This window comes from Temnothorax americanus, unplaced genomic scaffold, assembly GCF_048541705.1.
Source record: "Temnothorax americanus isolate GAGA-0224 unplaced genomic scaffold, ASM4854170v1 Scaffold46, whole genome shotgun sequence".
Classification (NCBI taxonomy): Eukaryota; Metazoa; Arthropoda; class Insecta; order Hymenoptera; family Formicidae; genus Temnothorax; species Temnothorax americanus.
This window is the reverse complement of record NW_027509613.1, coordinates 1,335,909-1,358,440: the sequence shown is the minus strand read 5'-3', so window position 1 is coordinate 1,358,440 and position 22,532 is coordinate 1,335,909. Positions and strand designations below refer to the sequence as shown.

Genomic DNA, 22,532 nt, shown 5'->3' with positions numbered 1-22,532 from the left:
TCGACTACGATAAATCGACCCTGCTTCATTGATTTTTGTAAATTTTTGCTACATGTATTCCCGAAGAAAAAAATGAAACCTCTCACGCGTAACAGCGAAGCCACGGAAAGGTCATTTGATTAGGGTTGACTGCCGATGATAGGCCATCGATAACAATTTATCGGGTTGCTTGTTACGCCCATTACAGCGACAATTACGCGAGCGATTCGAACAAAAGTTATATCACCCAATGATCGTCGCGTTACCCGGAACCGTATGATAGTTTCTCGCCTTGAGATTTTGCTTGACCTGCTATAAATCATTAATTTATTTTATAAATAGTACATATATGTATACTATTATACACAGTGCCACTTACGTCAAATGCCGTGCGCTAGTATAATAAGTGTTAAATTTTTAGCTGAATAAGCATTTCCGCGTTTATATGTTAATTCGCAACGATAATACAAGCATATTCGAATGCAATCATTTGTGTTAAGTGTCTATTTCTTTTTGATCAAATTTTACTGTTTTTTCCTCGAAAAAAAAGATCGAAAAAATTGCGACACAAAAGGGCGAACTGAAACGGAGTCAGAGTAAATACAAAAATGCATTGAGAATTAATTTGAAAAATAATATAAGAGACGCATCGACTGAAAGCTGCAGCACGATACGCCGGCAGCGTAAAAAGGGCGAAAATATTTATTCCCGTTGCACGGCGCTGCGAGAAATCTACGATCCACCAGCCGCGTCCTCCATAAATTTCTATTAACGAAATGGCCCGACGGAGTGAGATCAAATATGCAGAACAAATATTTCACGGGAAACTCTAAAAAGATGCACAGCTGGGTTGCGCGCTTTAATAAATTTTCATTTCGCTCACCACTCAAACGTTTGATCGTTCCCTGCAGTATATTTTGCGTGACTTTTTTATAAATATTACAATACTTTGTAAACATTTCTTTATAAATGGTCTTTCCTAACTATCTTTCTATTTTTTAGAAAATAATGTTGTGTAAAATGTATAAAAAGCATTGAACTTTTCAATTTTCTATTTATATTAATAAAACATGCTGCCATGTAGTAAGTGAGGCGTAAAAAGCAATCGCGTAACATTGTTGAAAATGCGATTACTGAACGGTCCGCTTGCTTGGTCTACAATCCACAATACTATATATTATAATTATCTTGAAGTAAAAAAGGAAAAGTGCGCGATTGCTTCAAAAGGAATGCCTCTCGGTCTGGCGTCCAGTATATAATCCAGTATCGGAAAGCGCATTGCCACGACGCGATTAATTAGCCTCTGCGGAAGGGGTTAATTAGGGAAAGCGCTATCGGGAACATTGAGAAAAGAGAACGCGACTGATGACTGATTAGTCTAACGAGAGAGAAGATAAGAGGCCCAATGAAAAAGCGGAGGATCGCGATAAATTGGAAAATTATAAAAATTATTATCGAAAGTAATAACCTTGTTAAATAAACCATTTATTTAATGACTGCTTTGTTGTTCTTTATTTTTACGTTACCGAATCCAATCATTTTGACATCTATCTCGTTCCAAATTAAAAACTTGGAGTTCCGCAGTAGTACAAAACCGGTAGTATAAATCTCCCTTAATAAACTATTCATCAGTAAGCTCATTATATTTTTTTTCTTGTATCAATAATTATACATATAATTATACATATATCTTTTACAAAATAAAAATAATTAAACCATCAATCTAACGAATCTAATGATATTTCTTAATTCAGCGGTCTGATGTATGCACTTAACAAAATTCAGTCGATTTTTAGACTTCCCACGCTGTTGACGATCTCATGTTTTGATGGAAAAAAAAATGCGAGAATCTCTTTTTTATCGTAACTGTTCGATCTATGTGAATCTGCCGTCTATGTAATCTACAGCCCGGAGTCCACCTTTCGCCCTCTGAGACATCCCCGCCACGACGGGAACTGGAGTCGCAATATATCGCGGAATCCTACATCGCTGCTTATCGTATATAAACACCGTTCGAACGGTCTCGAAGTTCAGTTGAAACATACGTATTACTAGCACGAACTCTCGGTTCTTCGACTTCACCCTCGAGGATTTGAGTGCGTCGTAAATTGTATCCGTTTCTCGAATATCGAAATAAGCGATTTCATTCATGGAGAATAAAATAGGTAGGTTTGATCCTTTCGTCGAGAAGACCATGTACCTATCCATCAATATTCTGAAACCATTCTGCAATCTCCGATGCAGAATGCTTTGTTATGAGAAATATGAAAAATAAGTTTCTTCGAGATTATTTTTTTTTTATGAATTATAATTTTGATAATATTAATAATTTTATAATTAATAATTATTATTTTAAAAATTACAATTGTAATTAATAAATTTAGAAATATTTTTATAAATTTTCTGAGATAAAAGATTATGTGAGATTTATTGAGTAATAAATTGTTAGGCCCAAGCAGTAAATTTTATATTATACCTATTAACGTAGTGTATATGTTATTGAAATCAGCTTTTTAACCAAGTGAATTTTCTTCTTCTTTTAAACCAATTTCTTTATGTTATAGATCCAAGTTTCAGAATCCTTCGCCGTCGTTCTTCAGCGTCGGAAAGGGCGAAGGAAATGGAAGCGATCAATTGTATCGTTTCGGGAAAAAATGTTCTAATAACTGGCGGTGCGGCAGGATTGGGCAACGCTTTTCTTAACCATTTCTTGAAGCACGGAGCAAACGTATGTTTAACAATTAAATTCCAAATAAAATAATTAATTTTCAATCTAAAAAATCTACAGAAAATCCACATAAATCAGCACTATATAAATAATTCTTTATAGATCTACAAATAATATACATATACATTTACACGAAGTCTAAGGCTGCGGTTCGCTTGACGCTACAAATGTTTTGGAGCGTTTTTCTTCTCCTTCTTTCTTCATTGAAAGAAAAGAGAAGTGGAATGCTTTGAAGCATTTGTAGCATCAAGTGGACCGCAGCCTAATATATTTAAGTAAAGCTCGAACTTTTTATTCTGTAAATACGTAATTAAATAAAAGCGCTTTTATCGAAATCGATATATTAAAAAAACATTTACAATCAAGAAAATTCTTTTTCATTGTTATCACTTAATTAGATTAATATTATTCTGCAAATTAAACGTCCCTCTGTTGTTAATTAGATATATAAAATGCTTTCCTTCTAAATCCATAGAATGACATTGGGCTATTTTTACGAAGTATTGATATCATCTCGGCACTGTTACATTTATTTCACGCGTATTTATTACAGAAAATAATTATATTGGACATCGACGCTGAAATCGGTAAACGAATCGCACTCGGCATCGAGAAATCTTGCGGCGAGAAGAAGGTGCACTTCATACACACCGACGTATCTAATCACAAGCAAGTGGCTGGTAAGTATGAAGCAAGATTTTCAAATCATCGCGCACAGATGTTTATTCGAGAATTATAATCGCTGAACTACCCAGAGTATCGCTCACAAAATATCTTATTTTGTCTGCACCAATTTATAGAGGCTTTCAAAGAGGCATCATCGCTATTAGGAAACATTGACATCGTGATAAACAACGCTGGAGTTTTAGACGAGCGAAGATGGGAGAAGGAAATCGCGGTGAACATTGTAAGTATCATTGATAATAGTTAATTCATTTATTAATAATTTTCTTCATCCATGATGATTTCACGATTTTTTTATCTGCGATGTTTTCTCTCTTAAAAAAACTCTTACAATTTTTTTCTTGAGATCTTGAATATATTTTATGTAATTTCAAATAACTTCGTGGCTTTGTGCCGTAATAAAATAATTTTATACCAAATTGTATATACATGAGATTATATAAAAAGATTGAAAAATAAATATCATCGACACGTAATATAACCGTAATAATAAAAATAAAGAGTAGATTCTAATGTAATGTGTCGATTCCAGGGAGGCATGGTCGGCACCGCAATGCTAGCTATGAAATATATGAGCAGAGATACGGGTGGTAACGGTGGTATCTTGGTGAACGTGAGCCAGCACATGGATATTCGGAATACAGCTCAACTTCCGGTTTACAGTGCCACGAAACAGGCTGTCATCGGTCTATCGCAGTCTCTTTCGGTAATTATAAAAAATTAAACGCAGTTAATTATTCAACCAACTATCCTAAAAATTGTTACAAATAATTTCCCGATTCATATATCGTTATCTATATAAACGATCTTGCAAATTAATGAGGTTTTTAATTTTTATTTACTCTCCAACAGGATCCTTATCACTACGAGAAGACCGGCGTTACCGTGATAACTTTGTGTCCAGGACTGACGGAAACCGCCTTGACAATAGACAGCCCCAATAGACTTCTTTCCAGAGTCATGAAGGCGGATTTCGTAAAAAATCTCGAACAGTTTTCGATACAAACGTAAGATTCCAAAAGTTGTCTCATGTTATATCAAACGTTTGACAAGACAAGCAGATAAATTAGCTAGATAAGCGGATTATTAATGTTCCTGCCGCAGAACTAAATTATGATCCAATTAGGAGTCTTTCGCTCCTTCGACAAATAATAATAATTTTCATGATTATTTAATTTCAAATATATTAATTGCGAGTGAATTATTTATAAATTCTTTTTTTTTCCAAGAGATGAGACGCAAAATTCCTCGAGCAAAGGTTTAAAAATACAACTCTAACAAATTCAGTTTGTAGATCCGATCCTGAAGTAAACGTTGTATCTCCTCCGGTGCTTACGTATAATCGCCAATTCAGCAGATATAAATTTCTCATCGCTTATTTGTCTTGTTTTTGCAGGCCTTACGTAGTCGCGCAGGGCCTAATGACGATCTTGAGGATCGGCGAGTGCGGCAGTATTTGGGTTATCGAGAGCGGCAGAGCGCCTTACGAGGTTTACGTGCCGAATCCGCGTACTCTGCGCCGTCACTACAAGAACAACTTCCCACACGTCGAAACTAAGGTCGCGCGAGGTCGCGCGATAAGAGAAGTCTGCGACCGCACGAGGACAGATCTGATGAGCTGCGCCTGATAACCGGCCAGCGCACACGACCGTGATCTCTCACTCTACTTGGGCCCGAAAATCTTCTTCAATCCATGTGGCGAACATCGTCCGGAAACCTTCATGAAGATATCTCGCATGTAGATCAGTGTAACTGGAAGTGCAGAACGGACGCAGTCGAAGCGATATTTCGCGGAAAATAGTGTTCCCGAGATTCTCTGCAGATCATTTTACGTTACAAAGTTCCACGCATATCCTCTTTTGCCATATCTGACTGTATTCACTGGTTCATGTTTCCATTACAATTTTCTTAGACACACGCATACATGTTCAACTTTATTTTTATTTTTTAATCGAGACGCCAGATTGTATGAAGATCCCTGTGATAAAAAAAAAGGTTTTATAATAAACGTTAAAAAAAATAACATTGATCCGGAAGTAAGAATAAATACCTCAAAATTTCACGCAAGTTTCGTACAGAACTTCTTTCAGGATTAACTCATTGTATGCTGCAAACTGCAGCCGTATTCGTTACAAATGTGTGTGGCGAATTTCGATCACGTTGATACTGGAAGTTTTATGTTTCTAATGTGTTAGTAATGTGTGGTCGATTACTTCCGAGCCATTTAAAAAAAAGAAAACGGCATGAAAAATCCGTGTGCAAAAACAGAAAAACATAACTACTTCCAGTGAGTTTAAGTTACGAACTAACGGGACCCGTTAATCTCTACGGAGGGGGTGCGATATATATCGCGTGTAATAAATCATTCTAGTTTACCGTGTCGCTTATCAAGCGTTTAAAACACTGGATATAGCGCGTGGAAGACGCTGTTTCTTTTTTTCTTTTTGCATACATTCTAGGCTGCGGTCCACTTGACGCTACAAATTCTTTGGAGCGTCCTTCTTCTCTTTCTTTCTTCATTAAAAGAAAAGAGAAGAGGAATGCTTCGAAGCATTTGTAGCGTCAAGTGGACCGCAGCCTTTATCACACCGCATGTAATGCGCAGCACACTTCAGTATCGCCAGACACACGATAGTTTTACCAACAACATATGTCCGAATTCCTATTAATGACGTTATATAATTTTACTTATATACGCGTACATCTCCTTTTTTTTCGAAACAACACGCATCTCTCATATCTCGAGTCGCTCTTTAAAATTCGCGTAATCTAGCATTTAAATTCGTAAATCGTTATATCTTTCACATTTTTGCACATACGTCAAAGGGGTAAGCGCGGGACGATCCGCGCGAATGCCTTACAGTACTCGACGTTACAACTTCGCGAGGAAACGAGAAAGCGTTCCGTTTCATTCGATTATTGGAAAGTAGTGTGTAGGAGGTCAGAAATGACACGACGACGTGTTATCTCATCATTTCAATATTATTCAGCATCGGGAATCACAATATATATCCGCTGTGTACAAAACAAAAATCCATTCTCGCGTACATTATGAATTCTTCTCACATGCTCTAGACATGAAACCTAAAAGTTAAATTTATTCACCATATACCATTTCTTTTTTTCTACTCGCTTACTTCGTTTTATATAGTCCTATGTTTCTTTTTTACTTCATTTGCATTTCTGCATTCTCTGATAGCCTATTAGAGGCTTGCTTATCAGTTATGTAAATCTCAAGTTGCGTACGCATGTGTTTATGTGTGTGTATATATAATATCTCCGTATGAGCCATAGAAAAATAATAGTCGCAAATAATGTTCTTATTTTGTTTCTTCCACGTCTTACATCTTTAAGGATATCATGCTTTTAGTCTTACTCGCACTCGCATATTTAACATAATTCTAATTTCGCGCAGCGTCGTCGTGCATCCAAAAGGATTCTTCGAGAGCGTAATTAGTCAATTACAATCGAATTACGAGTAAAATTATTTTTATACATTTTAACGCCTTGAAAATCTTCGTCATAAGCTTTCGATTTTACGTGATCCATGTACACTCGGGTTTCCACTTACATATCATACGCGTAAAGTGCTGGTCTCGTCCCAAGACTAAAGCGATTGAATTTATGAAAGAAAAAGAAATGGATTAATGATTTTCACTTGAATATACATGCGTTATCGTTATTTTACATAACGTTCTAATGGAAAATTATGTCATTAATAATAAATTATTGTTTAAATATTTTCTGATTGTATACATGTATATCAAATACGAATGCTCCTTTGAATTATGTGTAAACATTATACTAGTTTTGGAGTTAACAGAACAGAAAAAAAGAAACAAATTGACAAGATACTGATTTAAGATATAATTACAAATGTTTGTGAAAAAAAATTCATTTTAATAAGCATTATATAAATTGTAAGTTTAATACAATTAATTACTGATTATAATGTAGCCTTATATATAATTGTATCAATCAAAACTATTCTATATGAGAGCAATCAAGGAATCCTTAATACAGAACACGATGACAATTATGTAGCATGATTTAGAACTTAGTTACTTACAATAAGACTGACTTTCATAATTCTAGATGCAGATCTTGCAAAGAAAGAGTAGGCGGACCGTGAGATTACAATTTTAATAATACAAACATTTTTATATAAACTGGCTTTCGATTATTTCCCACTTTTATCCGCCTTATAAAATCATACATTTTACATGAACTTCGTGCCGAGGACTCGAAAAACTTTGTCTGCGTACACTCAAAAAAAACCAAAAACAAAAGAAAAGAATGCCATTTTTCATCAGATTTGCCTTGTACTATATATACCTCACAATATTCCTATTCTCGACAAATGCAATTAGATACAATCGATTTTTACATACTTTGACGAGAAAGTACTTTTATGCACGTCTATTGCCATTCACTTCCGATATACGGATACAAGCCAGCTATTCCATAACGACCAGTATTATCAAGTCACCATCACCATAAAGCCATTCCATAATTATTTATAGTCAAGTCTTGAGAAAACAGGACTGAAGAATGATCACGATTGAATTGTACAATTTTTTCCCCTAACTATAAACAGATACACCGTTGGTTCGTTTAAAGCGGCTTCAGACTTTTCCATTAAGAATTTTATTAACAGACATATATTTCAAATAAAACTTACGACTAGATCCCTTACAAAGGGTTTCCCCTCCCAACTTTAGACATCTGAATCCACAAATAAGTATCAATATAAAAAAAGAATAAGGAACGTTCTAATCATAATTGACTTCGCTTCTCTGACAAAAACGTTCTATTCTTTCAACGCCAATTCATCGTGATCATTGTCGACTAAGCGGTAAGAAAATTTGTCTCTAAAAGTACCTTCTTCGATCATCTAGCCGCAAAATATCGATGCAAAGTCATATGCGCCAGCAATGTCCACATGTGCGATTCTTGTCACCTAACACGTAACCACAGGTTTGGCGATTGCAAACGCGCTCCGTTATATAATATAATCTACATTTAATCCGGCCGTGCGTATCCTCTGTTATTTGACTGCCAAATTCTAACCCAAATCAATCCGTAACGGTAGAGCACATGTCGTAAAAATCTTAATCTATGGTTGTGTATACTTATACATAGCGCATCGCTTATTCTCCTCGGCATATTTACTTTTTTTCATGCCATACCGGTGACACAAATTACATTTTTTTTTTTAATTTTTTTTTTATTTAGATAACGTTCTGCGACTGAGAGGCAGACTGTTCGTTGGTCGCGCGATTTTGACTCCCCGTGTTATTCTGTAGTTGATTAGGGGGTTTGCGATTACCGCCCCTGCTACCTCGATAGCCACCGCGGAATCCAGCGTTATTACCGCCGCCGCCGCCGCCACCGCCTCTGTACATGCCTCCCATTCCGCGATTGTAGTAACCACGGCCGCGGAATCCACCGCGTCTCGTGGAAGCCACACCGAACGTTTCTGAATTCAGTTTTCGTTCCGTTCTCCAATCCGTGCGTTGGAATCGCCTGGAAAAATTTGCGTCATATGCAAAACATTTCACGATTGCAAATTGTGAAATTATATTGATGACAACGATTAAAAAGTCTGATACAAAAGTCTGATACAATAATTGTGCGAAAAACTTAACAATTAATATACATTTTAAAATTAAGGAAATTGTGTCTAAATTAATAAAATCAGGCACAAATTTAAATGCTCTTAAATTTTTAATATTTTAATTTTCTTCGATTTTAGAGAAAATATGAATTAAATCATAGTTTCATTGAAATTCAGCTGCACGGTGATTATATCTACTAAATTTTATTCTTAATAAAGCTTACCCTTTACTCCTTTCAACAGCTTCACAGCTAATATTGTCAAAGAATGATTTTGACTTATCGTAGTGAACAATTTCCGGTTCCTCTTCAGGTTCACCTTCCCCAGCACCTGTCTCGTTTCCACTATCGTCTTTCTTCTCATTTTCAGCACCATCGATCTTCGTTTTCGCCAATTGCGACCTACAATATGATACATCGATGTATAAATTATATTACCGAAAGCAACATGATTATATGATAAGGCAATGTTAATGCGATGCGTAAGCGATTCGTATTTATTGTAATTACGATTGCTTTAAATTCGCACTGATTTACTTTTGCATGGTATCCACATTGGTCATTTCAACAGCTACTCGAAATGAATCCGGCACGTAACCATGCAGAATCAATCATCAATAATCATAGCGAACGTTTGCGCTTACCTTAATTCTTCAAACTCAGTGTTGGCTTGTTCGAAATCGTAGTCGTTGTCAAACTTCAGTGTCTTGGGCTTGGCACCAGCGTTGTTTGCTTGATTTGTACGGAAACCACCACGTCCTCTGCCCCCTCGACCTCTCATGTTGCCGCGATTTACCCAACCACCGCGGTTGCCTCGACCACCTTGCATATGACCTTGGTTCTGGCCATCATGCTTCATCATATCCCTCTTCGCGTCATTATATTGAGACATACCCGCGTTGGTTTTGGTACCTCCGTGGCTAAACACGCAATAAAACATTTATCACGAAATGTATGAAATATCTATAAAGTTTCAGCTATACCATCTGTATCTATCAAATTCATAAAAAATAATATAAATCTGTGTAGAATCGCTTTATGTTTATATAACTAGAAAATTTAGCAAGTGAAGCAAGCAAAGCAAATAAAAATAATCAATTGTAAAGAGATACAGTCATATTTCTCTGATATAGAGATTGTGGAAAAATTATACGCACATCTTTTATAGTTTTATTTCAAAAGTAAGACAAAAATTAGTTTTTCTAAATAAAATACCTATCACGGTCTCGACGAGGCGGTTGGACGGTCCTGATATTTGTCTTGTCATTCATTTTGCCAATGTTATTGCTCTGCTGCTGTTGATCGTGTCCTACCTGAATACCCTGATCCATGGTTGGACTTTTCCTCGTCAATAAGGATGACGTAGGAGTAGTAGATCGAGACCCACCACTAATGAGATCTAGTACACCTATTATCGCAACACGAATGTGTCAAATAATGTCGATTTTTATTAATCTAAGGAGACAATAGCCGACCAAAACTGCAAGCAAGTCCAACACGAAACTTTAGTATAAGAAAATAACTTGGATATACTTTTCATTCCCAACGTTTGAAATGAAAGATCGCTACTAACTTCTACAAAAGTTTCGCGTGTCTAATATAAAAGAAATCTCTCGAGGATTTTTAAACAATTACCATTGTTTATCATCACTGTTATTGCTATTCTGTTATATTATGACATAAGCGTAAAAGAAATAAAATTGGAAAATGCATGCAGATGCAAAAATATTATCTACCAATTTTAAAAAGAGATTAAACGTAAAGCCAAATTATATAAGTATATAAAGATTATACAGATGAAAAATGTTAATGAATATTTTTATTAAAAAGATTTTTCAAAATTTACAAAAATATCAAAATTTCAAAAATATATAAATTTTTGTTATACATACAAATGCACAATATTTATTCAATTAAAATTCTATATCATAAAATGCACGTATACATAGAAAATAAGCAAAGCAGACTGAAGATTGCAAGATATGAAAAATCTACGTAAGAGTGCAACAAAGATAATAGATTTTTGTTAGCAAAATAATTATAAATTTGTTACTACAACATTAATCGTAAGTAACATGTTTAAAAAAGTGTTAGAATACATTGTCATGTATTCTCGTATGCATACGATTTACGCCATTTTTTGACAGCGTGAAGCTTAACCGGAGAAAGGCATTACCAAAGCAGGAGCAGCAAGAAACATGCCAGCAAAGCAAGGAATACTTCATAGCAAAAACAGTTACCATCTTCCAGAGATTGATCTTTTGGTAATGGGTCGATATTGGCCGTTGGCAGTGAGTTTGGGACAGAGATGGCATTGGGTGCAGCAGAGCCCAAGCTCAACTCACTTGGCTGTTTATTCATTGGTCCGCGCGGATCTCTAGCTGCGGTTGGCATTCCCATTACCGGGCCCATGGCTCCCATACCCATGCCATAGGGGGCTCCGTATTGGCCACCCATCGGGCCCATCTGGCCCATCATCGGATGAGCATAACTGGGCTGTGGTTGATACGATTGCTGGCCCATAGATGGCTGCACCGTCATCTACGAACAATCGATAATATATAATCAATTCAGCTGAAATTCATCAATGTTCAACACACGCGATTGATTTCACTTTCGGACCTCGTTAATGCCAAATTTGAAGACGCGTTTCTTTACAGAGAGATTTTATAGAAAAATTCTATAAAATAATTACCTGTACGATAGCTGGATCGTTGGGAATAGAACTAACATTGTTGACGACTCTGATATCCTTGATATCCGATCCACGAAACAGAATGTACTCGTACACCTGGTTTTGTGGTGCCACGGGAAGTTGAGTCTCTCGATCTTCGGTACCAAAGGAGCGCACTACAAAAAAACAAAAAATAATTCCGTCGTTTCAAATTGCTGCAATTAGCAACGCTGTTACAGCTCTTTGTTACATCGAATGGGTCATTTATCGGTACGCGTGTGCTGCCGGTACTCGAATATTCAAGTTATACATCTGTTTCACAGATAAAATAAACAAGACAGGAATTTTACTTGAAAAATATCCGTAATAAAACAGATATAGATGTCTAGTATTCAAATCCTTTGTGTTAACAGCTCTAATATTTATGTCACATAAATTTATTATATAAATAAAACAGCTTTATGCACACACATCTATTTTACATTAATAAATCGCGAAAAGTGGAATCTTATATTTATGCACATTTATTTTACATTAGTCGATCGTGAAAAGTGAAAGTCTTATATTTATACGTTTCCTTTGCACACGACTACAATGGTACATTTCCGAGAATAATATTTGCTCCTTCTATCCGCCCAAAGTCACTTATTACGGGTAGGATAACGGAACAAGGGGGAGCAAGGGCATGTAAACATTCGACAGAGAAGGAAGAGACAAACATTCCACGCAAACGGCACGCATACCAAACTCAAATTCGAAATTACATCCTCAGCATTAATAACGTACCGGTATTAGCCGTTCTATAAATTCTTGGAGTATTCTTGAAAATATTAAAAGCGGCAAATATTATATATATATATATGCTCGCGCAAAGCGTTCCGCGCTAGATTGTTTTAATCCAGATTTATCTGCTACCGTCGAGCCCCGATAACCCAGCGTCGTGAAAAAATCTCGTCGATTCAAGACACGACTCTCGTCCCCTAATTTCTACGCGCCAACTTCGACGATCGCCAAACCGCGTGACCGCGACATAACCGCGCCGCGCGCGGGTCAAGCGATCAGCCGCAACAGTTCCGGCGGATTTTTTCGCTGAATGCGCGAGAGAAGAGAAAACGCGCGATCGACGGAATCGGGACGCGACGCGTCGCGGCCAGGACTCTGTAGTAGAGAAACGTCTCCTCGTTGCGAAGGGGAACTGCCACAGGTCGCCGCGACCCCGTCGACGGAGCGGCGTCGAGAGGACCGGGGCCGAGGTTGGAGCGTCGAATTTACGGCTTTCCGCGGGGAGTCGCGAAGGGATGACCTCTGTGTTACGTTCGTTCGCGGCAGGAGAAACGTGACGAGACACGTAAAGGCGAAGGTACCGCGCGCGTTCCCGCGCCCACTGACACGGACGACCCGGCGACAGGTCGCGCCGGTCGCGAGGACACCGGCGTCGCGGACGGGCCGTTCCTCGCCGGAGCGAGAAACGAGCGAAGAGGCGGCATGCTGATTCTCAGCGCGGCGGCGATGATGGCGGTGGCGGCGGCGGCGGCGGCGGCGGGACGGCACGGTGAATGTGCGGTGCGGCGGGAGTCCATCTTGGATTCTCTCGCCGCGCTTGTACTCACCGTTAGCCAGGGCGATCGTGCACTCCTGCGGGTCGACGGTGAAGAGACGTCCCTCATAACGAATATCCGCCTTCGAGATCAAGCTGATCTTCGAGCCCAGTTCTGGCATACCACCGCTCATCTTGACTCTGGCTCCGTCGCGCGGCGATCGATGTGATTTCACGAGAGATTCACGACACCATCTGACGGGGCTAGTCCAGCTGACGGCAATGGTCGACGGCGGACTGCCCGAGACCCGAGACTCCCTCGCTCCCCCAAGAGTGCCAACTGCCAACCACGCGTCGCGCATGCGCCCGAGCCCCCCACGCGCGCGCGTTTACCGGCGTTGCCGCCGGAGGCGCCGGAGCCGGAGCCGGAGCCGGAGTCAAATAGGAGTTCGGAGAGCTCCGGGGCTATTTTCAATAGGCGAAAATATTTTCGCCGCATGGACGCGACGTAGGAATAGGTCAGTTCTATTTTAGCTCAACTTTCTGCGACAGTTCATCTTTTCTCCTTTTTTTCCCCCATTGTGAAAAGAAAAAGAGGAAAAATAAACTGCGCAAGGAGTTCAGGCCTGTTAATTTGAACCAAAATATTTACGCGAGGTTGAAGCTTGAGGAGGAAAAGAGAATCTTGATTATTCACAAGATAGCGATAACGATTAATTACACGGAGTGTGGTGTTTCATGTTCGATTTTCCACTATTTTTAATTACGGATTTATGTGTAATTTTCAATCGCAGCGATGCCTCGGTTAAATTTTCACGTTAACGGGGAATTAAAATAGATATGTATCGCAAAACCTGATCGATCAAAGATGGCCCAATGCCCACCTCTCAAATTTCATTCTCCTTGTCAAAAAGGAGTACTTTATTACGCTTATTCGTGTTATATAATAGTCTGTTCTTTTTCGAAGAACTTTTTGAACTGGCGAACATTTTGTTGCAATAAGTTGGAGTGAAACAAAATATATTTGTTTTATATATTCTTAAAATATATGAAAATATAAAATCCATATTATTTCTGAAATAGTATCTGAGAAAAAGAGATATATATTTTTTATATAAATCTAAAATATAAGAAATTCTCCTTGTTAGAAAATTTCCGACAAAATATATGAGAAATTGTTTCACCAGAGAGATGTAATATTATTGTATATTTCTATAACGTACGTATTCTATAAATAATATGTTATACGATTATATAAATATAATGAAAAATGACACGCATGAACGCGCACATAAAATACAAAATTCCGGCGTATCACAAAATAATTGTGTGTCGAGTCGCAGATAACGTATACATTAGATCAATTTTATCTTGGTTCAATTTACTTTTTACTTTTTTTCCTATAGCTCCAAGAATTAGAAAAAGATAAAACGTAATTAATTAAACCGAGATTGATCCAGCACCCTGATAGAAATAATCAATGGACATTGGATTATACGCGTGATGGCCTTGGCACATAGAAAAACTTTAGCAGTTAAACTTAAGCAGTAAGAAATCAACGGTATGGATTCGCTACCGCTTAGGGCCGTGCCTTAAGTTCTTGACTGTGATTGGCTGATTTGCTTACTGCTTGAGTTTACTGCTTAAGTTTTTCTATGTGTCCGGGCCCCGGGCCTTGAACGCCGTGAACGTTCGCCGCGCGACGTTGGCAAGCCTGGGGGCGAGTCCGGCTCCGGCGAGTCCCCGACCGAGACCGAAGTCGTCTTCGCGGTGTGTTTCTCCCTACTCCCTACCGACGTTTTTTAACCTCTCTTTTTAATCCCTCGCGACCGATCCGCGGTGCTGGAATAATCGCGGGAGGATTTTTGCGACAAGTCGCGAGGCTGATTCTACGCCGACCGTCCAGCGGATCGTTCGCCGACCAGCCTAACCCTAACCCTCTCCGCACATTGCACCTCTGGCCAACATGGCGGCGACGTTGGGTCGGATTTGTAAATCGGGTCTTCTGAAACCGAATTACGGCACGTTGATCGGCCAGGTAAGTGAGAGACGGATCTTCGAGCAATTTTTCAGCAACCGCGCGTATTTCCTCGCGAAAATCGCCGGCGACGTCGCGCCGTCCGTGTCAACGACGCCTGACGTTAACCAATATTGGTATACGCGGCCTCCGCGAGCTGGACACCGTTGCGAGCTGTCGGCTGCTGATGTCACGCCTTCCTCGGCGAGGATTATACGTCCCGCGGGACGTTCGTCGCGCGACGTCGGGACGCCCGGCGAGGCGTCCGACGGCGCGCGACGTCGACGGCGGTGACGGTTCCGACGGCACTTTAAAACAGATGTTATGTAATAGCGAGCGATACCGAAAATCGGGATGCTGCCATGATATCGAACGTGCTCCACCGATGCACCGTGCGGGGCCGCAGTGGCACGGGTGAATGAATGGGGCGTTTGTATCGCGCTCGCTGTCACAACGAATTGGTCCGCACCCGTGGATTTTATCGTCTAACTGTAGAAACGATTATGCCGTCGATCGTCGTCACACACGTGTCAGTTTCGAGTCGAAGAGTCGGATGCGTTAACGCATACTTTACGTTATTGAACGTTTGTCAAGTGTATTCCTTTTGATTTGATTGTGTCGTAGTAATATTCATAAGAATGGAACATATGGAAAGCCCCCGAACCTAATTTTACTTATTTATTAGCGCGCATTAATCTTTGACTTTAACAGATATCAGATAGACGAGATTAATTTGAGATTATGTATAAAATTTTATAATAATTTATTTTAGGCAATATATATATTAATTGCAGCAAAATCACAGTGTGTGAGGAAAGAAAATAGAAATGTGAAAGAGGCGAATGTATGGATTGGAGCAACGTTGCAAATATTTTTCTCTTTATTTTCTTCTAAAATATGTTACGCTTAAACTTATTGTACTTAAACTTTAAACTTTGTTTTTGCAGACCAGTAATTTTTCCACCGTGAAAGAATGGCCTAGGAGTCGGAAAGTGGTACGTGAATTTAATTTATCTTGCCCGAAGAGATATCCCAACCTTATCCAATTCCTCGTCTGTCAGAAACAACTTTGCGTTCCTTCAAACTGCGTGTGTTAGTAAGTTAGGACAGATTACTGTTTTATTTATATTTCGAATATATGACAATGTTATATAATATGTGACAGCGACATTATATTATAAACTATATAGCGTAAGAAAGAGTAATATCTCTAATATTTTTAATTACAGTTATTAACATGCTTAGGAGTGACTGCCGGAGGCATAAGTGCCTTCATCTATGCTCTAGATAACTCGGCAAGAGCTGTCGACTTGATAGCTCATCCTCCGACGTACAAATGGGATTTTTATGGATGGTTCAATTCGCTAGATCATGCTAGGTACAATACTTTAGTATTTAAATATTAACGATCGACTATACAAATGTGTTATTGGCCTAGTTTACACCCATCTCTTGATACGCGTATCAAATATATTAGTATATTTGAACTGATCAGCGAATAATCAGACTTATTTACTAGTTATTTACTATTTAATACGCGTATATCAAGTGATCGGTGTAAACTAGGCTATTAACACCTATATTTTGCAGTATGCGACGAGGGTGGGATGTCTACAAGAACGTGTGCGCAGCTTGTCACAGTTTGCAATATGTGGCATACCGTCACCTCGTTAATGTTACTCACACCGAGGCGGAAGCCAAAGCTCTCGCGGAAGAAGTCACGGTACATTTTACAATATTAACTGTGAAAAATGTCTCTTATAATTTTATGGAATATAAGACTTAATAATATAACTGACTTTTACGATACAGGTAGAAGATGGCCCTGACGACACGGGAGAATACTTCAAACGTCCAGGAAAACTGTTTGATTACGTGCCATCTCCATATCCAAATGAAGAAGCTGCTAGAGCAGCGAACAACGGTGCTTATCCACCTGATCTGTCTTACATGCTTAACGCCAGGCACGATGGAGAGGTAAGTCAATTTTGAGTAACGTATGGAAAGAGAATAGGAGTGGAATTAAAAATTAAATCTATTAATTTTTACAATTAATTTCCATTTTTTTTTAATTTTGCTGTATAAATATTTTTATTATTGCCACAACTTGCATTTAATTAAAAATATATTTTATATATATTTCAGAACTACGTTTTCGCTTTACTGACTGGATATTGTGATCCACCAGCCGGTATAAATTTAAGAGAAGGACAATATTTCAATCCATATTTTCCAGGTGGTGCCATTGGTATGGCACAGGTGAGTTATTCACGTTGTTTTAAATTGAAGATGTCACAATTAGCGATATATTGAATTTTGCACCCGTTAATGATAATAAAAATAATAAAAATAATAATTTTGCTCCGTCATACAGGCTATTTATAACGAAGTCCTAGAATATGAAGATGGTACTCCAGCAACTGCTTCTCAAGTAGCAAAAGACATTACCACATTCCTAATGTGGACTGCCAATCACGAATTTGACGACCGAAAACGAATGAGTATTAAGGTGAAGTAAACATCTCTGAAGACCATTTTACTTCGGTTCATCTTGTCGTATAATTATTTCAATATAAATTATTTACAGGCTATTGGAATATTTTCAATTCTCACTGCTGCTGCGTACTACTTCAAGCGACACAAGTGGACAACCTTAAAGAGTACAAAATTAATGTTTATCCCTAAAAAATACCCTAAAAATTAGCCAATGAAAATTAACGCCGTGACGTTAGCTGTTGCGCTGGTATCGGAATGTAGTTTCGCGATTTAAGCAATGTATCTCCGGCAATGTGGCTCCTTTCTGAAGGTTCAAACTTACTCATATAGCGTTTGACAAAGTGTCAATTTGTCATCATTACCAAAATCTATTAAATTAAACATTGTACATAGCTATACCGAATGGAGTCATCGTCTGATTTAAATAAAATTGTTAAACATAAACAAGGTTCACTCCTTTGACGAGACGCACAATGATTTATTCGCAATTTTAAGCGACTCGCAAGATATGTCGAATATTTATGGACATTTTCAAGACGAAAGGATATTTTAAGCTAGATAAAAGGATATTTGGCTAAATATATTATTTATATTTATCTTTGGTAAGTTTTCATATTATGCGATTTTGTATTCCAATATTTTTTACAAATTATTTCAATTTAAAGTTTTTGTCCAATCCATTTTTTAAGATTAATATACGAGGAGAAACGTCTGTAAAAGTCTGAATACGAATGACGAAGTCATTTGGTTTTAATAAGCAACAATTTATTCAAAGCTAAGAAAAAGGCCGCTAACGTGTGTAGGTAAGAAACAGAAGGAACGCTCACACTTCTATAAGGAAATCACTTTATTCTCCTTAAGCTTGTTTTCATCCACATGGAGCTATAACTTGTTACTCTTTTAATAGAATGTGATTTAAATTACACTATTATATGACCGATAGTGTAATACTGAAATGCAAAGCGGACAAAGAGGTATATATATCTTTCGTTCGGATAATCAGAAAATTTTTACATTACGCAATCAAATGTGGAGATATTTCAAAATCTACTTTTGGTGGAACTTTAGGTATAAAGACATCCTTTCGATTAATTAGATAACATAAATCTTGAGATGACGTTGTAATAACGATTATTTTTTTGCTGGAACACATCATTTATCATCAATAAGCTGCATATAATTCGATTTTCAGCAATATACTATTTACGTGGACTACAATGTAAATAGTCGTGATTGCACCAAAGATGCATTCGATTTTGTTAACAATATGCAGCTCCTGTACTTTACACAGTGTGTTGGGAATTAGATATGATTTTGATAATTATATAACAAAAATAATATTCACATAATACATCAATCATGAAGCCCTTGTGTCAAACAGTAAGCGCTATCATACTCTATAAAATTCTATCGCATTTTAATAGACGTAACCCCCCAAATACACATGAAAAATTGGTAAACTTTTAATACGATATCGACCAAAAGATCTCATTATTCAGCGACGCTTCATACATTGATGTACTTTGCCACGCAGCATTGTATCATTATTCACTATACACGAGATATTACAAATCAAATTGTCGTTTACGCATGCTTCGATTACAAAGCGACATCTCGTCATCAATTACGAAACGTAGTTCGTTTAGCGTGAAAGAGAGAGAGGCCGTTTTTTTAAGGATATAATTTCTCAAACACGTACGTTATTTCATCGTAGATCGCTAGTCGAAACAGTGTACGCAGCACGGAAAAGTAAAATGGACGTGTACAGATTTATGATCCAGAATTTACAAATTTTCTACCGTAGCGTTGAGCGAGAGAGGGAGACACACCTCTGCGAGAGATGAAATGGCACTTGCGCGCAAACAGAAGAGAAATCTTGAAATGGTTCGCAATACCAGACATTACTCTTCTTCTCTCGTTAAAAAACTTCAAAGGCATAAGTTTATTCTTACTGATTATTCGTTTTTATTACATGGTCTGTGTCTCCAGTTTTATGATTCAAAATATGATTTTTTTTCCGCTTTACATCGTACTAGCTTGAAAAGCTGGAGCGGCGTTTCCTACAACCAATTCGCATTCGCATCGAATTACAATCTCGTGCGCGAACATGACGATGTATATGCAATGAAATAATCGGGGGTTCCGGAAAAATACATTTTTAGTGAAAAATTCCGACGAAGAACCAGCTGTGCTCGACAAATGCATTTTTTGTCAATTGTTCTACCTAATCTATACATAAACTCGATACACTCATTCAACTTTCCAAGCTATTACCTCCTTTCTTTCACAAAGCTGTTTTTTTTTCGTTTTTTTTTTGTTTCTTTTTAAACATATATTTTCAGCGGGCACCCTTTTAATATTATTCGGTACCTTTAAATCTCGCCTCGTGCTATTGCAAAAAGGAAGATATCTCTGTTCGTACGGTTAGGCTAAAAAGTGCTGCCCTCCGGAGGCTGAGAAAGTTTCATATTTTCCTTCAACGTCATCAAACGACGGAGTTCCTGGAGAACTGTTTTAATTGTGTACTCTCGTTGCCATTTCGCAAGGACCGGAACACTGCGATTATCCACCTTGCATATGGAAATTTTACGCGTTATTTCAGGTACACGTATTTTTTATCTTAAATGTAGACGCGCATCGCGCGATCTCGTATACTTACAGCTCCAGTGGCACTGTTAATGCAATTCATATTGATTCTGCTTAAAAATCTTACATTAGGGGCGTCATCCGGGTATCTCTGACCGCAGTCAATTTTCAAACTGTACATCCTATTTTCATACGGCGTCTAAAAGATGTCAATACAACGTTATATTAATCGTATATCGTAAGATATTCTGAATATGTTTCTTTAAGTCCATCATCTTTGCAACGTACGCAATTAATTCTTATAGAATCATATTTTTCGTGTGTTTTGTTGCACGATATTAAATATATTTTCTATATAACACGTATAATCAATATTAATATTCAAACTGTATTTCCATATCTTCGACAAGTTAATTCATTTTAAGTATCCAAATATATTTTATCCGCGATTGATACCGGTAAAGCTTAGCTTGTATCTGAAATCTCATAAAAGTGGACTTGCATCGAACGAAAAGTAACGCGAGAAGAGACCGGTGCGGATTCGTATTATCGCAGCGACGACAAACGACGCCGGTAAAAGGTATCTTACCCTAGGTGGTCCAATTATCATACCGGTCCAATGCGTGAGGGTCATGTCGTCGTCGTTTTCCAGGCCCCAACTGATCGTGCCATCGCCCACACCTTTTTGGCCCTGTTCCAACTCCTCCAGGAGACGAAAGTTTCGGGGCATAACTGAAACGGCATTCGACGAATGACGTTGTAAGTTCGATCTCGCGATCCCGTATATATAATTTGGTTCGTACAAGGTTCGGCAAAGATTCGCGCAAGGTTGATCGAGAAGTTAAAAGAGAATTGCTGAGAGATCTTTGAACCATATATAATACATATAATCGTATAATCCGAGTCCAACAAATCCTCGATAAACCCGATGTTGCTTAAGGATCGAAAATCCACAGAAAGAGGAAGAAAATGAAAAAAAAAAAGCAAGGATATATGCCGCGGTACGTAACACAGTCGCGTTGCAAACAGCTGAAACGTACCCCCGCGCGCGACGATACAGGTTATGGCTCGATGAGCGGGGATCGAGCACGGTTAACCTTTCCGCCGTCGCGAGTGCGCGAGTTTCCGAGGTCGTTCACGGGTCTCGAGATGAGTCCGCGGATACCGCGGAAGGGCGATATCGACTCGCGACGGAGGGTGTAACGTCGCGTCCACCGTGTGTCTCGATGACTCGGCACGCGAGCGAAATACGGGCGGCACGCTGCTCGACGTCCCGCTGCCCGCTGTCAACTCGCGCGGCACGGGAACGCCGGGTCCGAGGATCGTCGAGTGATCCCGCCTCGAGGTCCCCGATTTCTCGATCGAAAGGAAAGAAACGAGGACGAGGAAAATCCGTCGCGGAGTCGCGCGGGTGGCGGCCGCCCAAACAAAATAACTCACCTACACCGCTGTTGGGCACCGCCATGATATCTCTCTCTCTCTCTCGTATTTCTGAAAATTCTGACGAGGCGCCGTATTTTTTTTTCCCCTCCCGTGAAGCACCAGGCGGGCGACAACGCGCACCGTACGCGGGCCGAATCAAAGTCACTCGCGTGGAGCTGGCGCGGCTTTTTTAACCGCGGCGCGAGCCTCTCATCCAGCGATAATCCGGCGCGCTGCGGCCAAGAGAGCGTGTGTGTGCACTGTGTGCACTGTGTGCGCGTGCGGCTGTCCACCCGGATAACGCGAACGGCGAAAATACAACCTCCGCGCTCCGCGCGAGAGATCGCCCCGTTCCCCACGGACTAGTCGCTCTCGAGAAGTCTAGTCTAGATCTAGATCCCGTGTCCGCCCGCCGCCGTCGTCGGTCGTCGCGTTTGTGCTCTTGTTCGTGGGCGAGCCGCTCGTCGCCCGCACCGGATTCGACGGTGCAAACGCCGTGCTCCGTTCCACTTTCATCGGTTCTGCTTCTAATACGCTTCGTTCGCGTCGCCCTCGCTGCTCGAGTCTCGCGATTTTTTTTATTTCGCGATTATTTAAATATATTAAACGCGAGAATAAAAGATCCGGCTCGTAAAATCTGTTCGATCTGTTTGTTCTAATCGCGCGCATTTTTCGTTCGATTTGTTTTCTCTTTTTCTTCTCGAAACTTTATACCATTTGCAATGTAAAGCGTATGTATTAATTGTGCAACTAAGCGAAAATAGATTTACAGAATTTTTTTAGAACTGAATTG

General features: G+C 39.0%; 4 protein-coding genes across 6 annotated transcripts; 2 read left to right on the top strand and 2 right to left on the bottom strand.

Annotated features, from left to right (window-relative positions):
- Nucleotides 1-1,984: 1,984 nt before the first annotated feature.
- Nucleotides 1,985-5,414, top strand: LOC143903394 (15-hydroxyprostaglandin dehydrogenase [NAD(+)]). Its single transcript, XM_077416944.1, has 7 exons — nucleotides 1,985-2,144; nucleotides 2,544-2,707; nucleotides 3,261-3,387; nucleotides 3,508-3,614; nucleotides 3,924-4,097; nucleotides 4,244-4,398; nucleotides 4,788-5,414. The coding sequence occupies exons 1-7, from the start codon at nucleotides 2,129-2,131 to the stop codon at nucleotides 5,017-5,019; spliced, it is 975 nt and encodes a 324-aa protein (XP_077273070.1). The 5' UTR covers nucleotides 1,985-2,128; the 3' UTR covers nucleotides 5,020-5,414.
- Nucleotides 5,415-6,352: 938 nt separating this feature from the next.
- On the bottom strand, nucleotides 6,353-13,534 carry Tral (LSM14 family protein trailer hitch). 2 transcript variants are annotated; one of them, XM_077416943.1, is made up of 7 exons: nucleotides 13,292-13,534; nucleotides 11,703-11,857; nucleotides 11,248-11,548; nucleotides 10,223-10,415; nucleotides 9,652-9,927; nucleotides 9,233-9,409; nucleotides 6,353-8,917 (listed from the first exon to the last, which is right to left on the bottom strand). In XM_077416943.1, the coding sequence occupies exons 1-7, from the start codon at nucleotides 13,410-13,412 to the stop codon at nucleotides 8,623-8,625; spliced, it is 1,518 nt and encodes a 505-aa protein (XP_077273069.1). In that variant the 5' UTR covers nucleotides 13,413-13,534; the 3' UTR covers nucleotides 6,353-8,622. The 2 variants fall into 2 exon arrangements, with proteins under 2 accessions (XP_077273069.1, XP_077273068.1); XM_077416942.1 differs by having other exon boundaries at nucleotides 11,353-11,548; nucleotides 13,292-13,533.
- A 1,413-nt stretch (nucleotides 13,535-14,947) lies between these two features.
- Nucleotides 14,948-18,327, top strand: Cyt-c1 (Cytochrome c1). The gene is made up of 8 exons (XM_077416881.1): nucleotides 14,948-15,256; nucleotides 16,183-16,230; nucleotides 16,465-16,613; nucleotides 16,826-16,958; nucleotides 17,048-17,212; nucleotides 17,381-17,494; nucleotides 17,610-17,744; nucleotides 17,823-18,327. Exons 1-8 carry the CDS (start codon nucleotides 15,185-15,187, stop codon nucleotides 17,937-17,939), a joined length of 933 nt encoding a protein of 310 aa, XP_077273007.1. The 5' UTR covers nucleotides 14,948-15,184; the 3' UTR covers nucleotides 17,940-18,327.
- Nucleotides 18,328-18,560: 233 nt separating this feature from the next.
- Nucleotides 18,561-22,113, bottom strand: Uev1a (Ubiquitin-conjugating enzyme variant 1A). 2 transcript variants are annotated; one of them, XM_077416882.1, is made up of 4 exons: nucleotides 21,758-22,113; nucleotides 20,907-21,049; nucleotides 20,391-20,516; nucleotides 18,561-20,301 (listed from the first exon to the last, which is right to left on the bottom strand). In XM_077416882.1, exons 1-4 carry the CDS (start codon nucleotides 21,780-21,782, stop codon nucleotides 20,161-20,163), a joined length of 435 nt encoding a protein of 144 aa, XP_077273008.1. In that variant the 5' UTR covers nucleotides 21,783-22,113; the 3' UTR covers nucleotides 18,561-20,160. The 2 variants fall into 2 exon arrangements, with proteins under 2 accessions (XP_077273008.1, XP_077273009.1); XM_077416883.1 differs by lacking the exon at nucleotides 21,758-22,113 and adding an exon at nucleotides 21,358-21,666.
- Nucleotides 22,114-22,532: the final 419 nt, after the last annotated feature.

Bases quoted from the DNA above. Each gene is read 5' to 3' on its own strand.
- LOC143903394 (XM_077416944.1), top strand. The intron at 3,388-3,507 runs GTAAGTATGAAG...ACCAATTTATAG, and splicing joins TAATCACAAGCAAGTGGCTG to AGGCTTTCAAAGAGGCATCA. The intron at 4,399-4,787 runs GTAAGATTCCAA...TTGTTTTTGCAG, and splicing joins GAACAGTTTTCGATACAAAC to GCCTTACGTAGTCGCGCAGG.
- Tral (XM_077416943.1), bottom strand. From the start codon at position 13,412: ATGAGCGGTGGTATGCCAGAACTGGGCTCGAAGATCAGCTTGATCTCG. The intron at 11,549-11,702 runs GTAATTATTTTA...GATTGTTCGTAG, and splicing joins ACGATCCAGCTATCGTACAG to ATGACGGTGCAGCCATCTAT. The intron at 9,410-9,651 runs GTAAGCGCAAAC...ATCATATTGTAG, and splicing joins ACTGAGTTTGAAGAATTAAG to GTCGCAATTGGCGAAAACGA.
- Cyt-c1 (XM_077416881.1), top strand. From the start codon at position 15,185: ATGGCGGCGACGTTGGGTCGGATTTGTAAATCGGGTCTTCTGAAACCG. The intron at 16,614-16,825 runs GTACAATACTTT...TATATTTTGCAG, and splicing joins AATTCGCTAGATCATGCTAG to TATGCGACGAGGGTGGGATG. The intron at 17,495-17,609 runs GTGAGTTATTCA...TCCGTCATACAG, and splicing joins GTGCCATTGGTATGGCACAG to GCTATTTATAACGAAGTCCT.
- Uev1a (XM_077416882.1), bottom strand. From the start codon at position 21,782: ATGGCGGTGCCCAACAGCGGTGTAG. The intron at 20,517-20,906 runs GTAAGATACCTT...GACATCTTTTAG, and splicing joins TGATAATTGGACCACCTAGG to ACGCCGTATGAAAATAGGAT. The intron at 20,302-20,390 runs GTAAGTATACGA...TCCATATGCAAG, and splicing joins TTAACAGTGCCACTGGAGCT to GTGGATAATCGCAGTGTTCC.